A 23,145-nucleotide genomic window follows, 5' to 3' on the forward strand; every position below is an offset into this window, starting at 1 on the left:
TCTCACTGAATTTGGGGGGATTTTTTCACAGGTACCATCTTTGTACATGCGAGTTTGCATATGCTGTAGCAAATATACCAGGAATGTTGTTCTCCTAGATTCTCAAGTATTTTAGATTTGTAACTAAGTTAGGACTGCAAGTAAGTTACTGTTTTAGTATGACAAATTCTATATGAATCCTTTACTAAATTGCTTAACTTACCAATTGAGTTTAAGTACTATTAAGTTTAAATGCTGTTGTTTAAGTTAAATGAAGTGCTGTTCATCAAGTCCAGGGCGAGGTTTATCACTGGAGTCTACTCTGAAGCTTGTGACTCAACAGGAGTGTCTTTCATATTCCTTTTTTACCCTTACCATTTCCTAGCCTCTTGTTTTCCCCTCCTCCTGTCCCAGCCTCCACATAGATAGTTTTGTGTTTATTTTGATTTGGATTAACTGACTTCGGATTTTTGTTTGCTTTTTCTCTGTGTGTTTTAACCATCTAGTAAATAAACGAGTGAACCTTGCCAATGAACTTTGTCATGATGTGGCTTTTTATATTAAACTTTTGCTGGTGATTAGGTGAACTTAAAACACTTACTCACAACATTGCCCCAAGAGTGGAAACACAGCCCGCTATTTGCCATGGACTGATCTAGACTGCACTGGAAAAGGGTGAGGCTCCAAAATACTTACAGTACATTGATGACATCATCCTGTGGGGCAACACAGCAGAGGAAGCTTTCAAAAAAAGGGAAGAAGATAATCCAAATCCTCCTGAATGCCAGTTTTGCCATAAAACAAATTAAGGTCAAGGGACCTGCCCAGGAAGTTCAGTTTTTAGGAATAAAATGGCAATATGAATGTCATCAGATTCCAAGGGATATGGTCAACAAAATAGCAGCTATGTTCCCACTGACCAGCTAGAAGGAAACACAGGCTTTCCTATGTGCTGCGAGTTTTTGGAGGATGCATATTCCAGATTACAGTCAGATTGTAAATCCTCTCTATCAAGTGACATGGAAGCAGAATGATTTTAAGTGGGGTCCTGAACAACAAGCTTTTGAACAGGAGACGGTTCATGCAGTAGCCCTTGGGCCAATCAGGACAGGACAGGATGTAAAAATGTGCTTTACACCACAGCCAGGGAGAATGATCCTTCCTGGAGCCTCTGTCAGAAAGCACCAGGGCAGACTTGAGGTCAACCTCTAGGTTTTTGAAGCCAGGGATACAAAGGATCTATGGCCTGTTACATCCCAACTGAAAAAGAGATACTATCAGCTTATGAGGGGCTTTGAGCTGCTTCAGAAGTGATTGTCACTGAAGCACAGCTCCTCCTGGCATCCTGACTTCCAGTGCTGTCTGGATGTTCAAAGGGAAGTCCCTTCAACACATCAGGCCACTGATGCTCCGTGGAGTAAGTGGGTTGCACTGATCACACAGCAAGCTTGAATAGAAAACCCCAGTCACCCAGTAATCTTGAAAGTCATCATGAACTGGCCTGAAGGTGAAAATTTTGGACTATCGGAGGAAGAGGAGGAGAAGGTAACATGCTGAGGAGGCTCCACCATATAATCAGCTACCAGAAAATGAAAAGCGATACAGTCTCTTCACTGACAGTTCCTGCCGTATTGTAAGGCTCCATTGAAAACAGAAAGCTGCCATATGGAGTCCTACATGGTGAGTTGCAGAAGTTATTGAAGGACAAGGTGGATCAAGGCAAGTTGTACCTCAAGGAGATTTGATTTTTGGGTGAGAACAGTCTGCAGTGTTGAATTGTATAATACTGGTTGCTGAATGATACTGCCACTGTATGTCATAACTACCATGGACAATGAGGATGGAGTGCTCCAAATACACCAGTCCTGATGCAGCTTTCAACCAGCCAACAGCACACCAGCTCTCTTGCCCTGGAAGATATCTAGGATGGAAAGAACCTACAGTCATGGACTAAATGAACTCAACAGACATCTTGGAGGGATGGCCATTGACTCTGGCAATGGCACCTGTGATTGTGCATATATGTGTGTGTGTGTATATATATATATATATATATGTATATATAGTTGGAAGGTGTAGGGGTGGATGATGTCCTGGTTCTGGCCAGGACAGGGTTAATTTTTACTGTAGCCAAGAGGGGGCATGTCTAGGACCTGGAGGCTGTTCTATACTATCTCATGTAATTTTCCAGGAATGGGAAAAGGAGTCCCTTCCAGGTCAGGGTAGTGTGGCAGAGGTCAAGTATTGTTGGGCTCCATTTGGTGTAGTGGTGAACATTTCCATGTAAATTGCTCACCTCTCTTATACACTTTTGGTATTAATATTGTTGCTGTTACTGTTTGTTTTCTTATCTCATTGCTGTTTCTAGTAAATTGTTCTTATCTCAACCCATTTTTTTTACCTTTTGTACTTCCAATTCTCCTCTCCATCCTGACCCGGGGAGGGGAAGAGTGAGTGAGTGAGTGAGTGAGTGAGTGAGTGAGTGGCACATGGTCTGGGGTGTTTCAGTAGGAACACTAAACTGGGGAATACCATTCCTAAACCATGACAAAGGACTTAAGGCCAAATATAATTTGTTACATTTTTTAATCACCTCACTTTAAAAGAGCTTTCTTTTATAGGCAAAAAAGGATTGTTGTGTTTATCCACAGTCTGCGATATATTACTCATTGCCTAATGAGTAATATAAATAGCACACAATTGGACAAACACAGTCTACATGCAATAAAGAGCAATTCACAGTATTATCATGGAATATGACTATAATAAATTTTAAAGGTTTAATAAGACCAATATGGATACTTCTGTTAAATGGAAAAAACAATATTGATTAAACAAAGACCATATTCTTAAACTCTAGCTATCACATGCCAAGTTAACATCTCAACTTTCATTAACTCTATATCTTACCACAGAACAATTTTTAATATACCATATATTTGGTTACATACTAAATCTTAGGTAGTTTACACACTCTTATGCAATATAACTATATTGTGTTAAATGTTATTTATACAAAGACCTTTGCAACAAACAAAAAGAATTCAACTGTGCTAGTGAAGTTCTGAACTTCTTTTAAGTTAAAATGTTTTAAAATGTTTGTTAATGAAAGAAGACAAATGTATGACTACCAGTAATCTGGGCCATGTAAGTTAGTTGAGCAACAGAAGAAAAAACTTGTTTCTTCTAAGCAGAAGAAAGAGATAAAAATGAAACCTTTTTCTACACCAAATGAAAAATAAATTGATGTTTTACAGATAACTGGACACTAGTTCTAACCATTTACTTAGGAAAGGTTGGAAATGTAAACACAAACAATTAAAGAAAGTATGCTAATGATATTGTATTTTAAATAAAAATATGAAACATATTAAAATAATTAAACCATCTGTACTTGAAATAGTGCTTTATGATCAGTATTTTTCAATGAAAGATCAGAAGCTATGCTGTCCAAGATTTCATCTTCAGGTATTGTTCATGCTGTTCATTCTAAGAACACATGTAGTCTACACTTTCATCTGCATTAAATAAAAACTGGCAGAATGCATGGTCTGAAGGATAAGAAGCCTTCAGAGAAAATGGAAACAGATAATGTTTCTGAGGTTCTATTTTTCTTATGGCCAAAGCAGAAACTGGAAAGTTTTGACTGAATCACTGTATATATATATATAGATCAGGAAAATGTTCCCACTTTGCTTTCTTGATAAAATAACTAACAAAAAAATTTTTTTACATGTGTGGAAATAATTATTTTTTAAGTCTGGGTTTTAAAGTTAAAGGTACCTGTACATTGGCAAAATCCACACGGTTGAGATCACTGAGCATCTGGTTGATCTGAGAAGTGTTCTGAAGCACAGCCCGAGCTGCCTGAGCCAGGTGATTGAGAGATGTGTATCTTCTCAAAGTCTGGGCAAAGGCACTTACAGTGGCAACCTATGAAGAAATCCATTTATCTTAACACATTGTATTATCAACCAATCTTCTGTTTTGTCTATTTTAATTCTAAAATTGCTGTATTAATTTATGAGCCCTCAGATATTGCAATTTACATATAATGGAACAAATAGTTTTTCCTATGATTTATTTTTGGCAAAACAAAGTTATTTCCAACCCCATGGTTCATGTTTGAAGTTTAACCTAGATATGACATTTAGCATAAAAGTTAAAATGCTGCTATTTTTAGATCTTGAATGACATCTAGTATACAATTGCAGAAAGAGAAGAAAACTGCAGTCATCTTTGTTTACCTTGCTTTGTATCATTCTCTGTGGAATATTGTTCATGGCACTGGAAAGCCAACCTTCAAGGCTTTTTGCAAAATTGCGAATGGCCTGAGTCAAGGCACCTAAACATTAAAGAATAAAAATAAGATTAAAAAGATGGCAAGGTGTCTCTCTTGAAACCTTTTGCATCTTCAGTATTTAAATATTCCACATTGAGAACTACTGCATTTATTGGCTCAGAGACTTATCCAGTTAGGTTTGGATCCCTGTCATTACAAAAAGTATGTTGATAAGCTGTAGTAAGTTCAGTAGAGGGCCACTGACATGGTCAGGGAGCTGGAGCACATACCTTATGAGGAAAGGCTGAGAGAACTAGGTTTTTCAGCCTGAAATAGAGAAAGTTTAGGGAGGACCTAATACCTACAAGGTATCAAGAACAGACTCAGCCTCTTCACAATGATGCATGGCAGGAGGGAGATAAACACTGGGCATAAACTGAAAAAGAGTGATCCTGACATGATAGAAATTTTTTCACCTTGAGGACAGTTAAGCAGTGCCAATTCATGGCCCTTCATTGGACTCTCTTCAGTATGTCCATCTCACTCCTGTACTGGGGAGACCAGAACTAAATACAGGACTCCAGGTATACAGCACTGAAATGGTGCTGAATAAAGGGGAAGGATCGCCTACCTGGACCTACTGACAACACTTTGTCTAATATAGCCCAGGATACCACTAGCCCTCTTTGCAGCAAGGGCACTCTGCTGGCTCATGTTCAACTTGGTGTCCACCAGGACCCACTGGTCCTTTTCTGCAAAGCTGCTTTTCAGTTGGTTGGCCCCCTTGGCATGTACTGGCACGTGGGATTGTTCCTCCCCAGGGGCAAGACTTGGCACTTCCCCTTGTTGAACTGTATGAGGTTCCTGTCAGCCCATTTCTCCATCCTGTCGAGGTCCCTCTGGATAGCAGCACAACCTTGTGATGCATCAGCCACTCTTCAGTTTATTCACCATAAACAGAACATGACGACTGGGGATAAAAGCATCATATAGTCAGCCTAGGACAGTCATCAACAAACTTGCTGAGGGTATGCTCTGCTACATCATCCAGATCACCAATAAAGACATTGAACAGTGTTGGACCCAGTACTGACCTCTGGGGTACACTGCTATTTACTGGACTCCAACTAGACTTTGTGCAACTATAACTATGGGATTCTCTGGAGTGCTGCAATGGATAAATACAGAATCTTTAGGGGAAACAAGACAAAAAGGTGCTATATATGAAAGAGGAGCTGCAATGCACAGAGCTTTGCCGAGGGATGGATGATAAGCCAGTTCAGACCTTAAGGGTCCAGGTTAGATTACATAACAACATGGGTGATGTTGTGGGTATCTGATACAGCCTACCTCATAAGGAAAAATACATGAAGTCTTGTGGTGGCTTGACCTTGGCTGACTGCCAGGTGCTCACCAAGCTGCTCTATCACTCTCCCTTTTCAACAGAACAGTGGAGAAAAATACAAAGAAATGCTCATGGGTCAAGATAAGGACAGGGAGATCACTCAGCAGTTGCCAACACAGGCAAAATAGACTCAACTTGGGGAAATAAATTGAATTTATTGCCAATCAGAGTTGGAGAGAGATATAAGAACAAATCTAAAAAATAACTTCCTCCAACCCTCACTTCTTTCCAGGAACAACTTAACTCCCAACTCTTCTACCTCCCAAGTGGCCCAGGGCAACAAGAAATGGGGATTGCACACAGTTCATAACACTGTCTCTGCCTTCCCGTCCTCCTCATGCTCTTTTCCTACTCCAATATGGGGTCTCACCCATGGGAGACAGTCCTTCGTGACCTTCTTGAACATGAATCCTTCCCATAGGCTGCAGTTCTTCACAAACTGCTCCAGCATAGGTCTTTTCTATGGGGTGAAGTCCTACAAAAACAGACTGTTCCAGAATTTGTCTCCTCACAAGGTCACAGGTTTGTAAGAGATGGTCTGAAGTTTCCCTCTTTTGCCTCATGACCGTTGCAAGGACAGAGACCGGGACCCTGAAGACCCTGACTGGAGTTCTGGCCTGGTTGAGGTGGATGCTCACCAAATGATTGTTTGCAGCTGTGTCTATAGTGCCACCATGGTAAACTGCTTTCTAGCAGGGCCTGGCAAAGGGGCAACTCGCCCTATATGCTTGCACCTGCTTCATGACAGTAGCCCATGAATTTCCCCATCTCTTGGCCAAATGAACTTTCTGGGGTAACTTTGGTGGTCCCCCATGGAAAATCCTTCATCTGTTTCACGACCACTGTGGCAAACGGAGATTGAAGCTCCCTCCCAAGGACTGAGACTGAGACCCTTATAATTCTGACACAGGGGCGCTGGCCTGACTGAAGCGGGATGTCTGCCAAGTGTTACCTGCAGATGTGGTCGCTGGACCAAGAAAACAATGGCTCCTGCTCACTGCTGAGATTGACTTATCCTGTTTCAGAACATGGGCTGTCTGTAACCGTTTTCAATAGACTTATTCTTGATTGTCTTTTACCTGTTCCCCCCTCAACGGAGGACTGTAATAGACCCCTGAGTTAACCAAGACCTCAAGATTCTCCCCAATGTGACAAGGTGGATCTATTGGCTGGTCCACAAGGATTTTGTCTCTATGTCTGGTAGCTATACCCCTTTCCCCTCTTTCTCTCTCTCTCTCTATCCTTTATCTCTTTTCTAATCCCTCTATTGCATTTGCTGTGGGCACTCAATAAAAGGTGCATTTGTTTTCATTAATACTGAAACCCCCTTTGTGTTGTTTTTTGCACTCTGAGATCAGTTAACGAACCATCACAACCCCACTTATACGAGCAGATCGTGACAAGGTTCCAGCAGAAAACCTGCTCTAGCATGAGCTCCTCTCCATGGGACCACTGCTCGTGACAGGACCCTGCTCTAGCACGGGCTGTCTATGGGCTGCAGCTTCCTTTGGGGTATGCCCACCTGCTCTCATGTGGGATCCTCCATGGGCTGCAGGATGACAATGTGCTTCACCATGGTCTTCCCCATGGGCTGCAGAGAAATCTCTACTCCAGCAACAGGAGCACATTCTCCCCTCCTTCACTGACCTTCATGTCTGCAGAGTTGTTTCTCTCATATATTCTCACTCCTCTCTCCTGGCTGCTGCTGTGACCCATTTTTTTACTCTTTTTTGAAATATGTTACCACAGAGATGTTACTAATGTCTCTGGTTTAGGCTTTGGCCAGCTGCAGGTCCATCTTGGAGCCAGCTGAAAGTGTCCCTTTCTGACATGGGGACAGTTTATGGTATCTTCTCATAGAAGACATTTGTGCACCCCCCACCTCTACCAAAAGCTTGCCATGTAAAGCCAATACAGGTCTCCTTCAGGTACCTGGAATAAGTTTCATGTTTACAGGCTCCAGTTTTGATGAGGGACTTGAACAGCAGAGCTGTCCCTATCTGCTAGAGAGACAACAAAGCAGAGAAAAAGCAACCCAAGAAGACAGTTGAACAGTGCAACTGGTCACCCAGACAGCTTTGTGTAGCTTCCATCCTTAGATGTTTTCAAGACCTGACAGGGTAAAGCCCTGAACAAACAAGTCTGAATTCAGCATTGGCCGTGCTTTGAGCAGGAGGTTGGACTAGAGACCTCCTGAGGTACCTTCCAACCTGAATTATTCTTTGATTCTATATTGTGTAATAATTATTTAGTTTCTGATTTAACAAACAGAACTGACCATTTCACCTAAGACCCCTTCAAAAAACTTATGATCAGCAGTGAAAATTCTTTTTGGCATTCCTACAGGTACATCAGTAATTGTAACAACTGTTTCCTATCTTCTGAAAACTTTCATGATGAATTTTCTGCCATAAATTTTTTGCCTTCAGTGCTTTTGCTTTTAAAGAGCAAAACCCCACAGGACACAGCAATTATTGCACTAGTTTAGTTTCCTCAAGTAAGCTTGAAGTACCCTGAACCATTGCCAACATGTTTTTCTTTTAGTTCTGAAGAACAAAATGCAATGTGCAATGTTCAATGACGGTATCAATAAGGAATATATAAGAATGTATTAAACAAACAAGGTAGAATTGCTCATACTGGTGTGAAAATTTGGTGGTGGAGAATGAATGCTGCTACAGTAATAAAGAAGAAAAAAACAAACAGAAAAGGGAAATATTACTATCTATAAGTGATTTTGTTTTTATTACATCAAAGAAGAAACAGTGGAAATAAACAGTGAATTTTGTTTATGAGGCAAAAGAGCACTTTTGGTAGAGTAAGAATTAATTGCTCATGGAAGTCACCTAATATGAGAAATGTCCTTTTTCAGCTTGAGTAATTGATGAATCCTGTAAATAAAAACTTCTTCTAGTAAAGTTAGCCAATTTGCTTTAAAAAGAAAGAAATATTTTATATTTTAAAGCATTATTTTCTTCAAATTTATAGTGATAACTGGTTTGTGTAACTGTCCCCAAATGTGAAAGCTCATATGAAATTTAATTTGGACTTATAAAACTTCTGAATTAGCTCCATGGAATGGGCTTTTTCTTTTTTCTTTCTTGAGGTTTCCAGGCAAAGAGTAAACACTCTTTTTCACTGTCAATCATTTAACCCACATGTTTCTACATTAACATTTTTGTATGCACTTGCTAATTAACAAAGCATTCGCTCATGTTTATTTATTACCTGCAGAACAAAAAAAAAGCTCATTCAGATAGTTTGCAAAGTGTTACTAAACACACATTAAATGATACAGCAAAAAACGTTAAAAGGAAAACATGTATTTTTGTATAAGCCTTCAAAAGCTTGTGTTTCCCATCTGAAATAGTTCTTCTACATAAATAACAAGATTTTGCATTCTTTCTGGTATTTGTAATTGCTGAAATTGACAGATACAACATGAAAAATATCTTGAACATAACTTCTCTGTCTGGAAGAGGAACTCCCAAACAAGTTTGGTGCTATCCATCCTGTCACTTGTGAAGAGATAATAAGGCCATTCGCAGGGGAAAGGATCTATTGCCATTAATACGCAGTGGCTCTGGTCTTTTGCTAGAATCATAAGATAATAAATTTTGCTCCTGACTGAAGTATAAAATGTTTGGACTCTTTTTAAACAATGAAATGGGGCTTTTTCCCACACAGTAGTTTTTCATTTATTTTGTGGACACTGAAATGTTTTCACAACAATTTCAACTAATCAAATTTTACTTAGAGCTTGCTTTTCACAAGGTTTTCTTCACTATTAATTTATTTTACAGTAATATTTATTAGGAAGTTATGTGAAAGAGTAGGTTTCCCCAAATACTTGTCCTAGGGTGATGTTATGATGCTTGTATCCCCATTCGCGTGTTCTGTTTATGCTGGATATTATGTTCTGTGCCTTCAAGACTGGCTCTGAAGAGCAAATGTTTTGCTTTGGTTTTGTTATCAGCCTGCTACCCCATGGCTGGCAGGACACAGAGATGGGGCAGTATATAGTGCGGCTTTTGCTTTTTGCTTGGCTTTTTGCTTTGCTCTTGCTTTTTGCTTTGCTCCTGCTTTGCTCTTGCTTTTTGCTTCTGCTCATTAGTTAGTTTAGCTAAGCAGTCTGAATTTTTCCCTGGACTGTTTTTCCTTTCCCTTTTTTGGAACCACTTGAACCTGCTCTGGACTGGGACCTGGGAAACACCGAGAGTTTGCACCTTGTGGCCTGCAGCAGCTATTCCAGCACAAGAGGGACTGATAACAGAGCAATCACTCCCAAGAGAGACTTTCTGAATTTGTCATCTTTTTCAGAGCAGTGAAAGAGTGTTGTCATCCAGTATTGTTCATTTTGTGTGCTGAGGGGTGCTTTGCCTGTTAAATAAACAGGTTTTTTCCATTTGTCTCCGAGGAATCCTTCCCGAACCGGTTGGGGGGAGAGGCCGTGTGGGTTTGCTTTCTGGAGGGGCCCCCTTTGGAGGTTTTCTCCCAAATTTGCCCTAAACCAGGACATACTGAAAATCAAAAAAAGAAAAAAAGATGAAACTCAAAAATAGAATTATCAGTTTGCATCCTTGTCCTCAGCAATGGTGTTAATGTGTCATGGGGTACCACTTTCAGCCATCAGAGCACCTATCCCTATAAAGTCAGAGGCCTCAGTCCAGACAAAACTTCTGAGGGAAGATGCAGCTCAGAGTACAGCAAGTGCTTGGGGTCTCTTGCTGAGGCTGAGGCAGAGTGGGACAGTTTCCTTGCCTGCAGAAGGTGTGCAGTGGAACAGGACCTGTGTTGCCAAGGAAGTGCAGGAAGAGGTCAGCAGACTGTGCAGTATCAGAGAAGGTGAGAAAGAGATCTAGTGGATCTTTTTCAAGACCCTGCAGCCTGAAGTCTCAGCTGTATTGAAGGAGAATCAGGTGGTCTGTGCTAATTGGATTATGAAATAGCAAAGGCTGGAAGCCTATGACTTCTGGAAACAGAAAGAAGGCTCCTGCTTCACTTGCATATCTCCAACAAAGAACAGATGCAGTACCCTCACAGCAGATGAGGGTCTGGCAACTCTGTCCAAGAGCTAGTTAAGCCTGAGCCATGCTGCAGCACCAGAAGGAAGTGATAACTGATAATGGGAGACTCCATGCTATGGGGATTGGGGCCCATATCTGCCAACCTGACCTGCTGTGTTGGAAGATTTACTGCTTTCTGGGGGTTGGATCTGGGATGCTGCAGTGATGTTGACAAGGTTTGTGCAACCCTCGGATTATTACTCCTTGCAAATCTTTATGTGGACACCAATACTGCCAGAGGAGACCTGGAGCATATAAGTGTGACTACATGCATCTAGGGGCAATGGTCAAGGGTATGGGGGCCCAGGTAGTTTCCTCATTGGTCTTTCCAGTGAAAAGCAAGAGCTTGAGGGGGAATGGAAGTATCCTGTGGGTCAACAGTTGCTTGCCCAGCTGGCAATGACAATCAGCATTTGTATTTTATTACTGTGGGGACCCTTCTTTAAAGATTGAAGACTGTTAGAGATGGGATCCACCTGACCAAGTGGGGCAAAACTATCTTTACCAACATACTGGCCAACCTGGTGAGGAGAACTTTAAACTAGAAATAACGGGGAATGGAGATGATTACCCACAGTCAAGTGAAGGAGTACTGGAATGAGTTGGTAAGCAGAGTGTTATGGAAAAGAGAGAGCTTGTAATTGGCAAAACAGAGATGAGAAGGAGACTGCTGGACCAAATTCTTACAAACAAGGAAACTTTTCTTACAATTCTTACAAACTGTTGGTGATATGAAGGTTGGGGGGAGTCTGAGCTGCATTAACCATGAGATGGTGGAGTTGAGTATACTGAGAGGATGGAAAAAGGAAAATGGCAGGATAACAACTCCAAATTTCAGGAGAGCAGACTTTGGCCTATGCAGAGACCTGCTTGGAAGAATCCCATGGAAGACAGTCCTGGAGAGCACTCTAGATCTAGGAGACCTGTTTGATATTCAAAGATCACCTCCTCCAAGCTCAAGAATAGTCCATCACAATGAGCAGGAAATCAAGCAAACGTGACAGGTCTGCATGGATGAACAAGGAGCTCATGACTTAACTCAAACATGAAAAGGAAGCACACAGGAGCTGCAAAAAGGGGCAAGTGACCCAGGAGGAATGCAGAGACACTGGCCAAGTATGCAGAAATGGGGTTAGGAAAACCAAACTGGAGTTGAAACTGAGGAGCAACATTAAGGGTTTCTACAGGTACATCAGCAGAAAAAATGAAGACCAGAGAAAACGTGGGCCTGGTGCTGAATGGGAGCAGGGAACCTAATGACAAAGGCTGAGGTACAGGATGCCTTCTACACTTGAGTCTTTACTAGTAAGGACTACCTTCAGAAATCTGAAGCCTCTGAAACCAGAGGAAAAGTCTGCAGCAAAGAAAACTTCTCTTCATTAGAGGACGACCCAGTTAGGAAAACATTTAAAAAATTGGAGAGGCATAAGTCCATGGCCCTGATCGGTGCACCCATGAGTGCTGAGGGAGCTGGCTGATTTCACTGTGAGGCCACTCTCAATTATATTTGAATGGTCATGGTGATCAGGGAAAGTTCATGAGGACTAGAAGAAAGCAAATAACCATGTCCCTAAGCGCCACATCTATATATCTTTTAAATACCTTTTAAAGCTAACCAGAACTTGTGGGTCCCTAAGCCCTCAAAGCAAATTCTGAGGGTACTCTGCTACATATCTCCCTTAATAGCTTAGTTTGCTTTCTTAAAGTCCAGTGTACCAACTCTGCTGATGTTTTTTTCTCACTACACTGAAAATTTTAAACTCAAACATTGCATGATCATAGAATCATTAAGATCATTGAGTCCAACTGTTGATCACTGTGGGCAAGACAGCCACTAATCATCACATCTCCCAAGAGTCCTTCTCTAGTCACAAACAAGTCTAGGAGGGCATCTTTCCTAGTTGGCTCACAGAGTACTTGTGACAAGAAATTACCTCCCACAAACTTCAAGACTTCCCAAGGCCTGTTCATCACAGCAGAATGATATGGCCAGTTGACGTCCGGAAAGTTGGAATCTCTCATAAGGATGTGGGCTACTGATCCAGAGATTTCTCCTAATTGCTTACAGAAGAACTCATCACTGCTTACATCCTGGCTGGGAGATCAGTAATAAACATTCACTATAATATCTCCTTTGTTTTCCATCCCCTTAAGCCTCACTCAGAGGCTCTCCACCACATCACTGCCAACTGTAAGGGCTGTACAATCAAACCTCTTCCTTACATATAGTGCCACATGTCCATCTCACCTGCCCTGCCTACCCCTCCTAAACAGCCTGTACCCCTTCATCCCAGCATTCCAGTTGTGGGACTCATTCCACCTAGCAAATATAGCACTACCTGCTATATCAGTTAGACATACTCAAGTCTATAGGACTGGATGGGATCCACCCAAGGTGGAATGTTTTGGAGCAGATCACCCCTACAAAGAGGGGTCTGGACAGGCTAAATTGATGGACTGAGGTGAATTGTATGAGGTTCAGCAAGGCCAAGTGCCAGGTCCTGCACCTGGGTCACAACAACCCCATTCAGCACTACAGGCTTGGGGAAAGCAGGTGGAAAGCTGCCCAGTGGAAAATAACCTGGAGGTGTTGGCCAATAGCCAGCTGAACATGAGCCATCAGTGTGCCCAGATGGCCAAGAAGGCCATGTATCGGAAATAGTGTGGCCAGCAGGACCAGGGAAGTAATTGTCCCTCTCTACTGGGCACTAGTGAGGCCACACCTCAAGTACCGTGTCCAGTTCTGGACCCCTCACTACAGAAAGGACATAGAGGTTCTGGAGCAAGTCCATAGAAGGACAATGAAGCAGGTGAAGGATCTAGAGAGTAAGTCATATGAGGTGTGGCTGAGGGAGCTGGGGTTGTTTAGCCTGGAGAAAATGAAGCTCAGGGATGATCCTATCACACTCTACAACTACCTGAAAGGAGGTTGTAGTGAGGTGGAGCTTGGCCTCTTCTCCCAGTCAACTAGCGACAGGATGAGAGGACATAGTCTCAAGCTGCACCAGGGGAGGTTTAGGCTGGACATCAGGAAGAATTTCTTCACAGAAAGGGTTGGTAAGCATTGGAATGGACTGCCCAGGGAGGTGATGGAGTCGCCATCCCTGGAGGTTTTAAAAAAAATGGATGCGACACTTAGTGCTATGGCGTAGTTGACAAGGTGGTGATTAGTTAAATGGTGGACTCAATGTTAGAGGTCTTTTCCAACCTAAATGATTCTGTGATTCTGTAATAATATTTATAACACAGATGTTTTGGTATTTCCCAAGTAGAGCTTACCCTAAGTCAAGGACTTTTCAGTATCTCATGCTCTGCTAGTGAGGTGCACAAAAAGCTGGGAGGGAGCATGACTGGAACAGGAGACCTGAACTGGCCAAATGGATATTCCACTCCATAGAAGGTCATGCCCAGGATATAAACTGGAAGGAGTTAGCTGGAAGTGATCAATTGCTGCTCAGGGACAGGCTGTGCATTGGTCAGCAGGTGGAGAGCAATTGTATTGTGCATCACTTGTGTTTCTTGGGTTTTATTTTTTTTTCTCTCTCCTTTTCATTACAATTATTATTATTGTTATTATCATCATTAAAAATATTAGTATTATTATATTAGTTTCAATTTTTAAACTGTTCTTAACTCACAAGTTTTACTTTTTTCTGATTTCCCATGCAGCTAGTGGGGGAGGGAGCATATGTGTGGTACTTATTTGCCAGCTGGGGTTAAACCACAACACCATCTAAGTGGCCATAATATTTTTGGGGACTGTATCAAAGGCCTTACATAAATCCAGGTAGATGACATCTGTAAGCTCTCCCCTTTTCCACTGATGCAGTCACTCCATTGTACAAGGCCACTAGATTAGTCAGACACGATTTGTCCTTGGTGAAGCCATGTCACCTGTGTCTAATGTCCCCCCTGTCATCGATGTAGCTTCCAGGAGGATCTGCTCTGTTAAGGAAACTACCCAGTCTGACCATACACAAGACTCCTTAGAGGCACCAGCTCAGGCTGTTTCTGTGCTGCTGTGCAGTGAATAAATTGCTTTATGGAACGAGACATCTGAGATTGCTATGGGAAACCTGGGGTCGAACTGGTAAGGAAACCTGGTCTGACTGCATGTGAGTGGGGTGTGCAGGGGCTCCCTTCAGCTCACTGGAGCCACCACTGCGAAGAGGCTTTAGTCCCAGCAGTTAAAGTCTCTGACATTTGGAGTGTGACTGCCAGAGACTCTCCTGAATGGTAAGACTGGGAAGTTTCCTTTACATGCTCCATGATCTTACAGGTAACAGGTGAGGCCAACTGGTCCGGTAGTTCCCAAAACCTTGTTTTTACAGTTTTTAAAAATGAGTGCAATGTTTCCCTTTTTCCAGTCACTGGTGATGCAGTCTGACTGCCATGACTTCTTAAATGTAATGGAGAATGGCTTGTCAACTACATCAGTTCCTTCAGGACCCTGGCATGCATCTTGTTGGGTCATGGAATCATAGAACTATTTAAGTTGCAACAGACCTCTAAGATCATTGAGTCCAACCATTAACCTAACACTGCCAAGTCCACCACTGAACTATGTTCCTCAGTGCCACAGCTATTTCTTTTAAATACCTCCAGGGATGGTGACTCTAATGCTTGACAACACTTTCAGTGATGAAATTTTTCCTAATATCTACTCTAAACCTCTCCTGGTGCATCATGAGGCCATTTCCTCTTGTCCTACCATGTGTTACTAGGGAGTAGAGACCCCCACCTTGCTGCAAGCTCCTTTCAGGTAGTTGTAAAGAGACATAAGGTCTCCCCCGAGTCTCTTTTTCCCCACACTCCAGCTCCCTCAGCTGCTCCTCATAAGACTTGTGCTCCAGACCCTTCACCAGCTTAATTGCCTGGTTTTGGACACACTCCAGCACCTCAATATCTTCCTTGAAGTGAGTGGATAGTGAAGTGCCCAGAAGTGAACACAATATGAGGTGCAGCCTCACCAGTGCCAAATACAGGGGAACAATCACTTCCCTGGTCCTACTGGCCCCACTATTTCTGACACAAGCTAGGATATCTTTGGCCTTCTTGGTCACCTGGGCACACTGCTGGCTCATATACTCCCCACATAAACTCATGACATGTTTGTAGCCCTCCTGAGTTTCCTGTCCCTCCTTCCAAAGGTCATAAACTCTTCTTTATTTTTCCCTGAGTTCCAGCCAAAGTTCTCTGTTCAGCCAGGCCAGTCATCTTCCCCGCAGGTTCATCTTTGAACACGTGGGGACAATCTGCTCCTGCGCCTTTAGAATTTCATTCTTGAAGAATGTCCAGTCTTCCTGGACTTCTTAGCTCTTCAGCACTGCCTCTCAAAGGACTCACTCAACCAGTTTCCTAAACAGGCCAGTCTTCTCTCTGCAAGTCCAAGGTAGCAGTTCCGTTGTCACCCCTCTTTACTTGTCTGAGAATCAAAAACTGTCATTACATGATCGCTTTGCCTAAGGCATCACCCAGCAGTCCATCACTGTTCACAAACAACAGGTCCAGCAGGGCACCTTCCTGAGCTGGCTCACCATCTGTGTCAGGAAGTTCTCTTGCACACACTCCAGGAACCTCCTAGACTGTTTCCTCTCTGCTGTGTGGTATTTTAAGCAGACACCCGATAAGTTGGTCTCCCACGAGAACAAGGGCTAGTGATTATTAAGATTTCTCCCAGCTGTTTATAGAATATTTCATCTGCCTCTTCACCCTGGTTGAGTGGTCTATAACAGACTCCCACAATATCTGTCTTGTTGACCTTGCCCCTGATTCTTGAGTAAACACTCAACCCTATAGACACCATCGTTAAGCTCCAGACAGTTGAGTCAGTCCCTAACATGCAGGGCTACCCTACCATCTCTCCCTCCTCGCCTTTCCCTTCTGAAGAGTTTATAGCCATCCATTGCAGCACTCCAGTCATATGAGTCATCCCACCATGTTTCTGTGACTGCAATTATGTCATAGTTTTCCTGCTGCACAATGGCTTTCAGCTTCTCCTGTCATCCCATGGACTGGTGTATGCTCAGATTCCTCAGGTGGTAACAAATCTGATCTTCTCCCATGATGGGAAGGACTTCTTCCTCCCAGTCCCTACCCTGAATTTCAGGGTCTTGAAAGATGTGGGAGGAGAGATTGCTGGTGTCAGGGCAGTCCCCCAGGAGGATCAGAGCCTGTGAGTGTGAGGCTTCCTGTAGCTGAAGTAAGAACATTTCATCAACAGGCTCCCCTTGATTGGGCAGCCTGTAGCAAACACCAATCATGCGGTTTCCTTTGTTGGCTTTTCCCTTATTTTTACCCAAAAGATTTCAACCCATTCAGCACTTGTTTTCAAAGACAGCTCTCTCCAGTCAATTTTTTTTTTTTACACAGAGGGCAACCCCTCCACCCCTTCTTCCTTGCCAATGATTTCTGAACAGTTTATAGCCATTGATTGCAGCGTTTCAGTTGTGTGATTTGTCCCATTGTTTCAGTGATGGTATTAAATCATAGCTTTCCAGGTGCACAGAGGCTTCCATCTTTTCCTGTCTGTTATCCATCCTGCATGCATTGCTATAGAGGCACTTCAGTAGACCTATCAACCTTGTCACCATTTTAGAAGAACACAATTCCTTTGTGGCATTTTACAGGTGTCTTCCTGTTGGTTCCTAATATTTCTTTTATAAATTCTTTTAATCTTATATGATATATATATACATATATATATATATATATAATATATATATATGTTATTATAATTACATTTCAAGATTTAACACAACATACAAAACATGCAATAAATGTTTTTAAAAAGAATTTGTCCTTCCTGGGAAACAATTTAAAAATCATTTACTACCAAAAGCAGCCATTAAAAAGTACCATGGATGCTATAAAAGAATGCTCTATTCCTGATAATGGTCAGTTTGCCATAATATCAGAATCAATCAATGAGTCCTTCATACTGGAAATCGAAAATAAACTATAATAGACTGGAACAATAAACAAGTCTTAAGATGTTTGAGTGTTATGTTGGTTAAATAGGTATCAAAACTGATAAGGTTTTAGAAGCCGCTAATAATACATTAATGTTTAATTATCCAAAAATAAAATGACAAAGTGTATACATTTTAATTTTTTAACAACTAGAACTTATATATAAAAAACTAAAGCCTACTGAAGTCAACAGAAAGACTGTCTTGACATTATTGGACTCAGGCTTAGAGCCATAATACATTCACAGCTGTCAGTTAGACTAGAAATAGTATATTAAAAAAGCCATATTTATCTTTGATAAAAACTTAGAATTAGCAGTAAAAAAGGCATAATTCATAATAAAATATATTCTTAAAAATTCTATAGGCTTTCCTAAATACAATGAAACATCCACTCTGCTTTTCTTTAAATACAATGCTTACATCAACTCCAGTATGCCTTTCTAGTCAACAAAGTTAAGGAAAGATCACACACATAGACACATGACATTTAGATCCTTTGAAATAATTTCCAAAAGTTTCACGAGGCACAAAAATCTCACCACATAAAACAAAACAAAAGACAGTCTTATGAAATGTTATCTGTGTTTAACTTACTAGGAATAGGTCTAAGGACATCAGGAATGAGAATCTCCACCAAAGCCTGGTACATCACATGGTCACAGTTACCCATCCATTTCAGAATAGACTCATTTTTGCACAGAGTAATAAGTTTTCCTTTTGGAAGTCGACTTTCTATTTCACTCAGATTGCTGTTGTGAATAAATGTAACAAATGGAAATGCATTTACATACAGATAAGTGCAATCCATTTTGAAATAGATTATTTAATGAAAACTTTATAGATGTTTCTGTTACATCCAATTGAAACTAACTTCATCATATGAAACTGGGGGGGAAAATGGCCTCCAAAGTTCTGCTCCAGACCATAAATAATGGAGAGATATGATAAAAATGGTCCTTTCAATTTAAACAGACCAGACAACATATTGTGAAAAGATACTTTGAATCTAGTAATCCAAATGAAAAAAAATAGATGTATACAATCATTTCAAGGCTGCAGTTTGACATATACCAACACCCTATATATCAAATAGCAGACAACACAAATTTAACCTGAAAAACTATTGCTATCAGAAAAGGTTCTTAGCCTATAGGTAAAACTAAGTCTTCTATTGATTTGACTCCTGCTGTTATATCATGATGTTGAACAGTAAGCAAAGATACATTTACTGACCTCAGTTCAATAATAGCCACATCGTCAGCTGGAGCAGAGGGAGAATAGCGCCAGAAAGTTTGCCACAATTTTTCTATCAGGCTAAACTGAAGATTCACAATAACATCCACTATTGCCTAAAGAAATATAAAATCAGTGCAGATAGTCTTCTAAGTGATTCTCCCCACAATTCTTTCAAGGGGTATAGCTGCCCCTGGTCATTTTGCAGAAAAAATATTAAAATGTATGCTTATAAATAAACATATAATATCCTTTTTAATAACTTTGTAGCAAAAATTTTTCCAGCTGTCTGGACTGGTGTAACCAGAAACTAAGATCAGGCCAAGTGACTAAGATCAGCCCTCCAGAAAAGAGCCTAAGCACATATATCAGGTGAATTCACTTAAACTGAACTTTTAACACTATTGAAAACACAAAGGAAACCTATTTCATTAATTTTGTTACTTCATTACATGCTTTAAAGCACCTTCAACAATAATTTTAAAACACGTTATTCAATATAAAATGCTGCCTTAAATTCTTAAGCAACCTGCTTCTTTAAAACTTGAAGAAAAAAATTAGTTTGTTTTAACATAAACATTACAAATAATAATTTAATATGATTCCATCTCATATTAAAAAAGCTCAATTTTGAATATATATTATCTAAAATTTGTTTTATCTAAAATTCTCAAAATCTACACATTATTACATTCCTGTATCGGTATTCTATTACATGGGGTCCTTTTTCCTGTTAAGAGAGAAATTTCAGGGGTCTTTTTGTAAATGTCCTTTCTGAATAAGCAAAATATTTGAGAATCACATAAGATACAAGTAGGCTGGCTGTAATCTGTTTTGTGTCAGTCACCTTGTTGTTCTGATTCTCACTAGATGACATGAATTTTCAAAGAATGATTTCTGTGAAAAGACACTTTTCTTACCTCACAGTGTTCTCGATAAAGACTTTGCAGTGATTTTATGTCCTCAAGGGTAGTACCATCTGGCAGAGAAGATATTTCAACTTCGCCAAACTCTGGAAGTACTCGAGATGCATCTGTTTCCATGACAACATAACAGAACAAAGATATTGCAAATTCTGCTAATTACAGTTTGGTCAGAAAACATTTAAGGATGATGTAAAGAAATAAAGTCTAGAAGGTCATAATGCCCAAAGAGGAATGTCTTTCATACTTAATATGTTTTAAAGTTGCAATAAAATTGTGAGCAAACCAGCTAGCTATTTTTAAAACAAAAGATGTTAAATTATTCTTAAGAGGTAGCAGATAAAAATGATTACACATACATATTGTATCTGTATGTAAAAAAAGATAAGACTAATTTTCAGAATATTAATGTCAGTATATAAGAGATCAACATAATGTAATAGTTTTATTTTGATCAACCAAAGAGCTTTTGCATTGACATGCATGTTAGGGTTTAGTAGACTCAGCAGCATATACTTACTTGAAATTTAAAAGCCTTTCAACTGTAGCCAACATGTGCTTTTACTATTTCTCACAAGTGTTTCCAACAGATATACTGGTACGGGGGGGAAAATGCACTGTCAACTAGGGGGACAGTGGAAAGGAAAATTAAAAAACCTGCTAACTATAGCCAAAGGTTCCCAATGATTTTGGTAACAGCAAGGTTGTGCCAAAAGATGAGATGCCTCAAAATCTCCAATATACGAATTCAAAACAAAGTGTACAATTACTGCAATAACACATTTAATAAGCATTTTTACATTAGCAAATGTAAAAGCCAGGATGCCATTGGCTTTCTTGGCCACCCGGACACACTGCCATCTAAAGTCCAGCCAGCTGTTGACCAGCACCCCTAGATCCTTTTCCGACGCTTTCCAGCCACTCTTCCCCCAGCCTGTAGCATTGCATGGGGTTGTTGTGACCCAAATACAGGACCCAACACTTCACCTTGTTGAACCTCATGCCACTGGCCTTGGCCAATTGATCCAGCCTGTCCAGATCCCTCTGCAGAGCCTTCCTACTCTCCAGCAGATCAACACTTCTGGCCAATTTGGGGTCATCTGCACAGTTACAGAGGCACATTCAACCCCCTCATCCAGATCACTGCTAAAGATATTAAACAGGACTGGCCCCAATACTGAGCCCGGGGGAATACCACTTGTGACCACCCACCAACTGGATTTGACTTCATTCATCACCACTCTTTGGGCCTAGCTATCCAGTCAGTGTTTTACCCAGCAAACAGTGTATCCATCCAAGCCATGAACAGCCCCGTCCTCTGGGAATGCTGTGGGACACAGTGTCAAAAGTTTTATTGAGGTTTAGGTGGACAATATCCACAGCCTTTCCTTCATCCACTAGGCAGGCCACCTTGTCATAGAAGAAGATCAGGTTATAGAATCATAGAATGGTTTGGGTTGGAAAGGACCTGAAAGACCATCTGCATCAGTTGTGCAACTTGTTCCATTGTGGCAGCAGCTCTCTGGCTACAGAGAGTGGCACACAACTTGCCCAGGCATCATGATGGGAAAGGCTGTGAGAAGATCAGAGAAAAGAATGATGAACAATTCTTATCTTCACTTGCTGCACCTGTTGTTGTGAACATGTGGAATGTGTTATGGAGATTTGTTTACCAAAGGGTGGTTTCTTAATTAGCCAATGGTGATGGGGTTTTAATTAAAGGACCAATTAGGTCAAACTGTATTGGACTGTTTGTAAAGGCGATGGGTTTCTTAATAAGTATAGTATAATAAAGCGATTGATCAGCCTTCTGGAATCATGGAGTCAATGCCAATTATTACCCGGCTGGGGATGCCATGCTACAACAGTTCCATCGTGTCTCTGTGATGGCAACTATGTCATAGTTTTGCTGCACCATGGCTTCCAGTTCCTCCTGTTTGTTGCCCATGCTGAATGCATTGATGTAATACACTTAAGTTGTGCTATTGATCCACTGTCTTTTCAGGGGGAGAAGCTCTAATTTCTGCTTGACCATTCTCAGCTGCTTCTGTGGTTTCTAGCACATCAATAACCCATGCATCCTTGCTACTGCATGGATCTCCATCTCCTACCTCTATCAAGACTACAGACTGAAGGACCTCATTAGCATGCCATCTGTCAGTGGCGTGCCACCCCCAGGCTTATCTCCAGTGTTTCTGATTTTACTCCCTTGAAATCTAGTTTAAAGCTCTCTCAATGAGCCCTGCTAGCTAATAAGGATCCTTTCCCCCCTTTGAGACAGGTGTACCCCAGCTGTTGCCAGCAGGCTCAGTGTCATGTAAAACAACCCATGATCAAAAAAACCCAAATTCTGCTGGTCACACCAGGCTCAGCACCAGGTATTCATCTGCATGATTTTCCTGTTTCTACCTCCATCATTCCCTGCAACTGGCAGAACAGAGGAGAAAACTGTTTGCTCCAGATCCTTCAATCATTCATCCCAAAGCCCTGGGGCTCCTTTTTGTCCTCAGACTTTTTTTTGGACTTCATTGTTGACCACCTGAAAAATCAGTAATGGATAATAATCAGAGGGCTGTTCCAGGCTCCAGAGTTTCTTGGCAATGTCTCTTACCCAGGCCTCAGGGAGGCACCAGACTTCCCTATGGGTTGGGTCCAGTCAGCATATCAGGCCTTTATTCCTCTCAAAAAGGAGTCACCAATGACAATTGCTCTTTTTTTCTTGACTGAGGCAGTTGTGATGCAGGGGGTAAACTTACTCACTCTAGGCAACTCCTCCAACCTGGACAGACCTTTGTCCATATTGTAGAGTGCCCATGTTGTATTTGTGTTCAAGAGGCATCTGGATATGGCACTTGGGGATATGGTTTAAGGGTGATTATGGGAGTGCTGGGTTGATGGTTGGACTAGATGATCTTGGAAGTCTCTTCCAATGTTGATGATTCTGTGCCTGGTCTTCAAGTTCTAGAGCCACATACTTATTGTATTGCAGCTGGGAAGGTGAGGTAGGCCAGGAGGGGATTTGCCTGCTGCCTTGAGTAGACACCTCTTTCCATTCCCTCTCATCTCTTAGGTCCCCTCCTTCTGCCTGGTAGTGAGAGTGTAAAGGATCATTTTCTTCTTGTGGTGTGGCCAGCTGGTGCATTTGCCTTAGGAATGGTAGAGATTGGCTCAACCATTCAGAGTTCCTGATACTTCTTTTCTACCTCCTCTCTTAGATCTGCCCCTGGGCTGAGCAGATAATCCACTTCACCACACCTCACACAGCTGTTGTCTCTACTGCCAT

The 23,145-nt window shown here is 41.4% G+C and overlaps 1 protein-coding gene across 10 annotated transcripts in view; it reads right to left on the bottom strand.

Moving 5' to 3' along the window:
- LOC141726821 (transcription factor RFX3-like) overlaps window positions 1-23,145 on the bottom strand; it is a 235,579-nt gene that overhangs the window by 49,674 nt on the left and 162,760 nt on the right. For 9 of the 10 annotated variants that reach the window (XM_074531891.1, XM_074531892.1, XM_074531895.1 and 6 more), the window contains 5 exons: window positions 19,860-19,972; window positions 18,940-19,055; window positions 18,301-18,455; window positions 4,227-4,324; window positions 3,763-3,912 (listed from right to left, as the gene is read on the bottom strand). In XM_074531891.1, coding sequence (XP_074387992.1) covers window positions 3,763-3,912; window positions 4,227-4,324; window positions 18,301-18,455; window positions 18,940-19,055; window positions 19,860-19,972 — 632 coding nt within the window. Of the gene's footprint in view, window positions 1-3,762; window positions 3,913-4,226; window positions 4,325-4,390; window positions 5,232-18,300; window positions 18,456-18,939; window positions 19,056-19,859; window positions 19,973-23,145 lie in introns of those variants that run through there. The other variant, XM_074531899.1, reaches the window with a different exon arrangement.

Source organism: Zonotrichia albicollis, chromosome W (assembly GCF_047830755.1).
Source record: "Zonotrichia albicollis isolate bZonAlb1 chromosome W, bZonAlb1.hap1, whole genome shotgun sequence".
Lineage (NCBI taxonomy): Eukaryota > Metazoa > Chordata > Aves > Passeriformes > Passerellidae > Zonotrichia > Zonotrichia albicollis.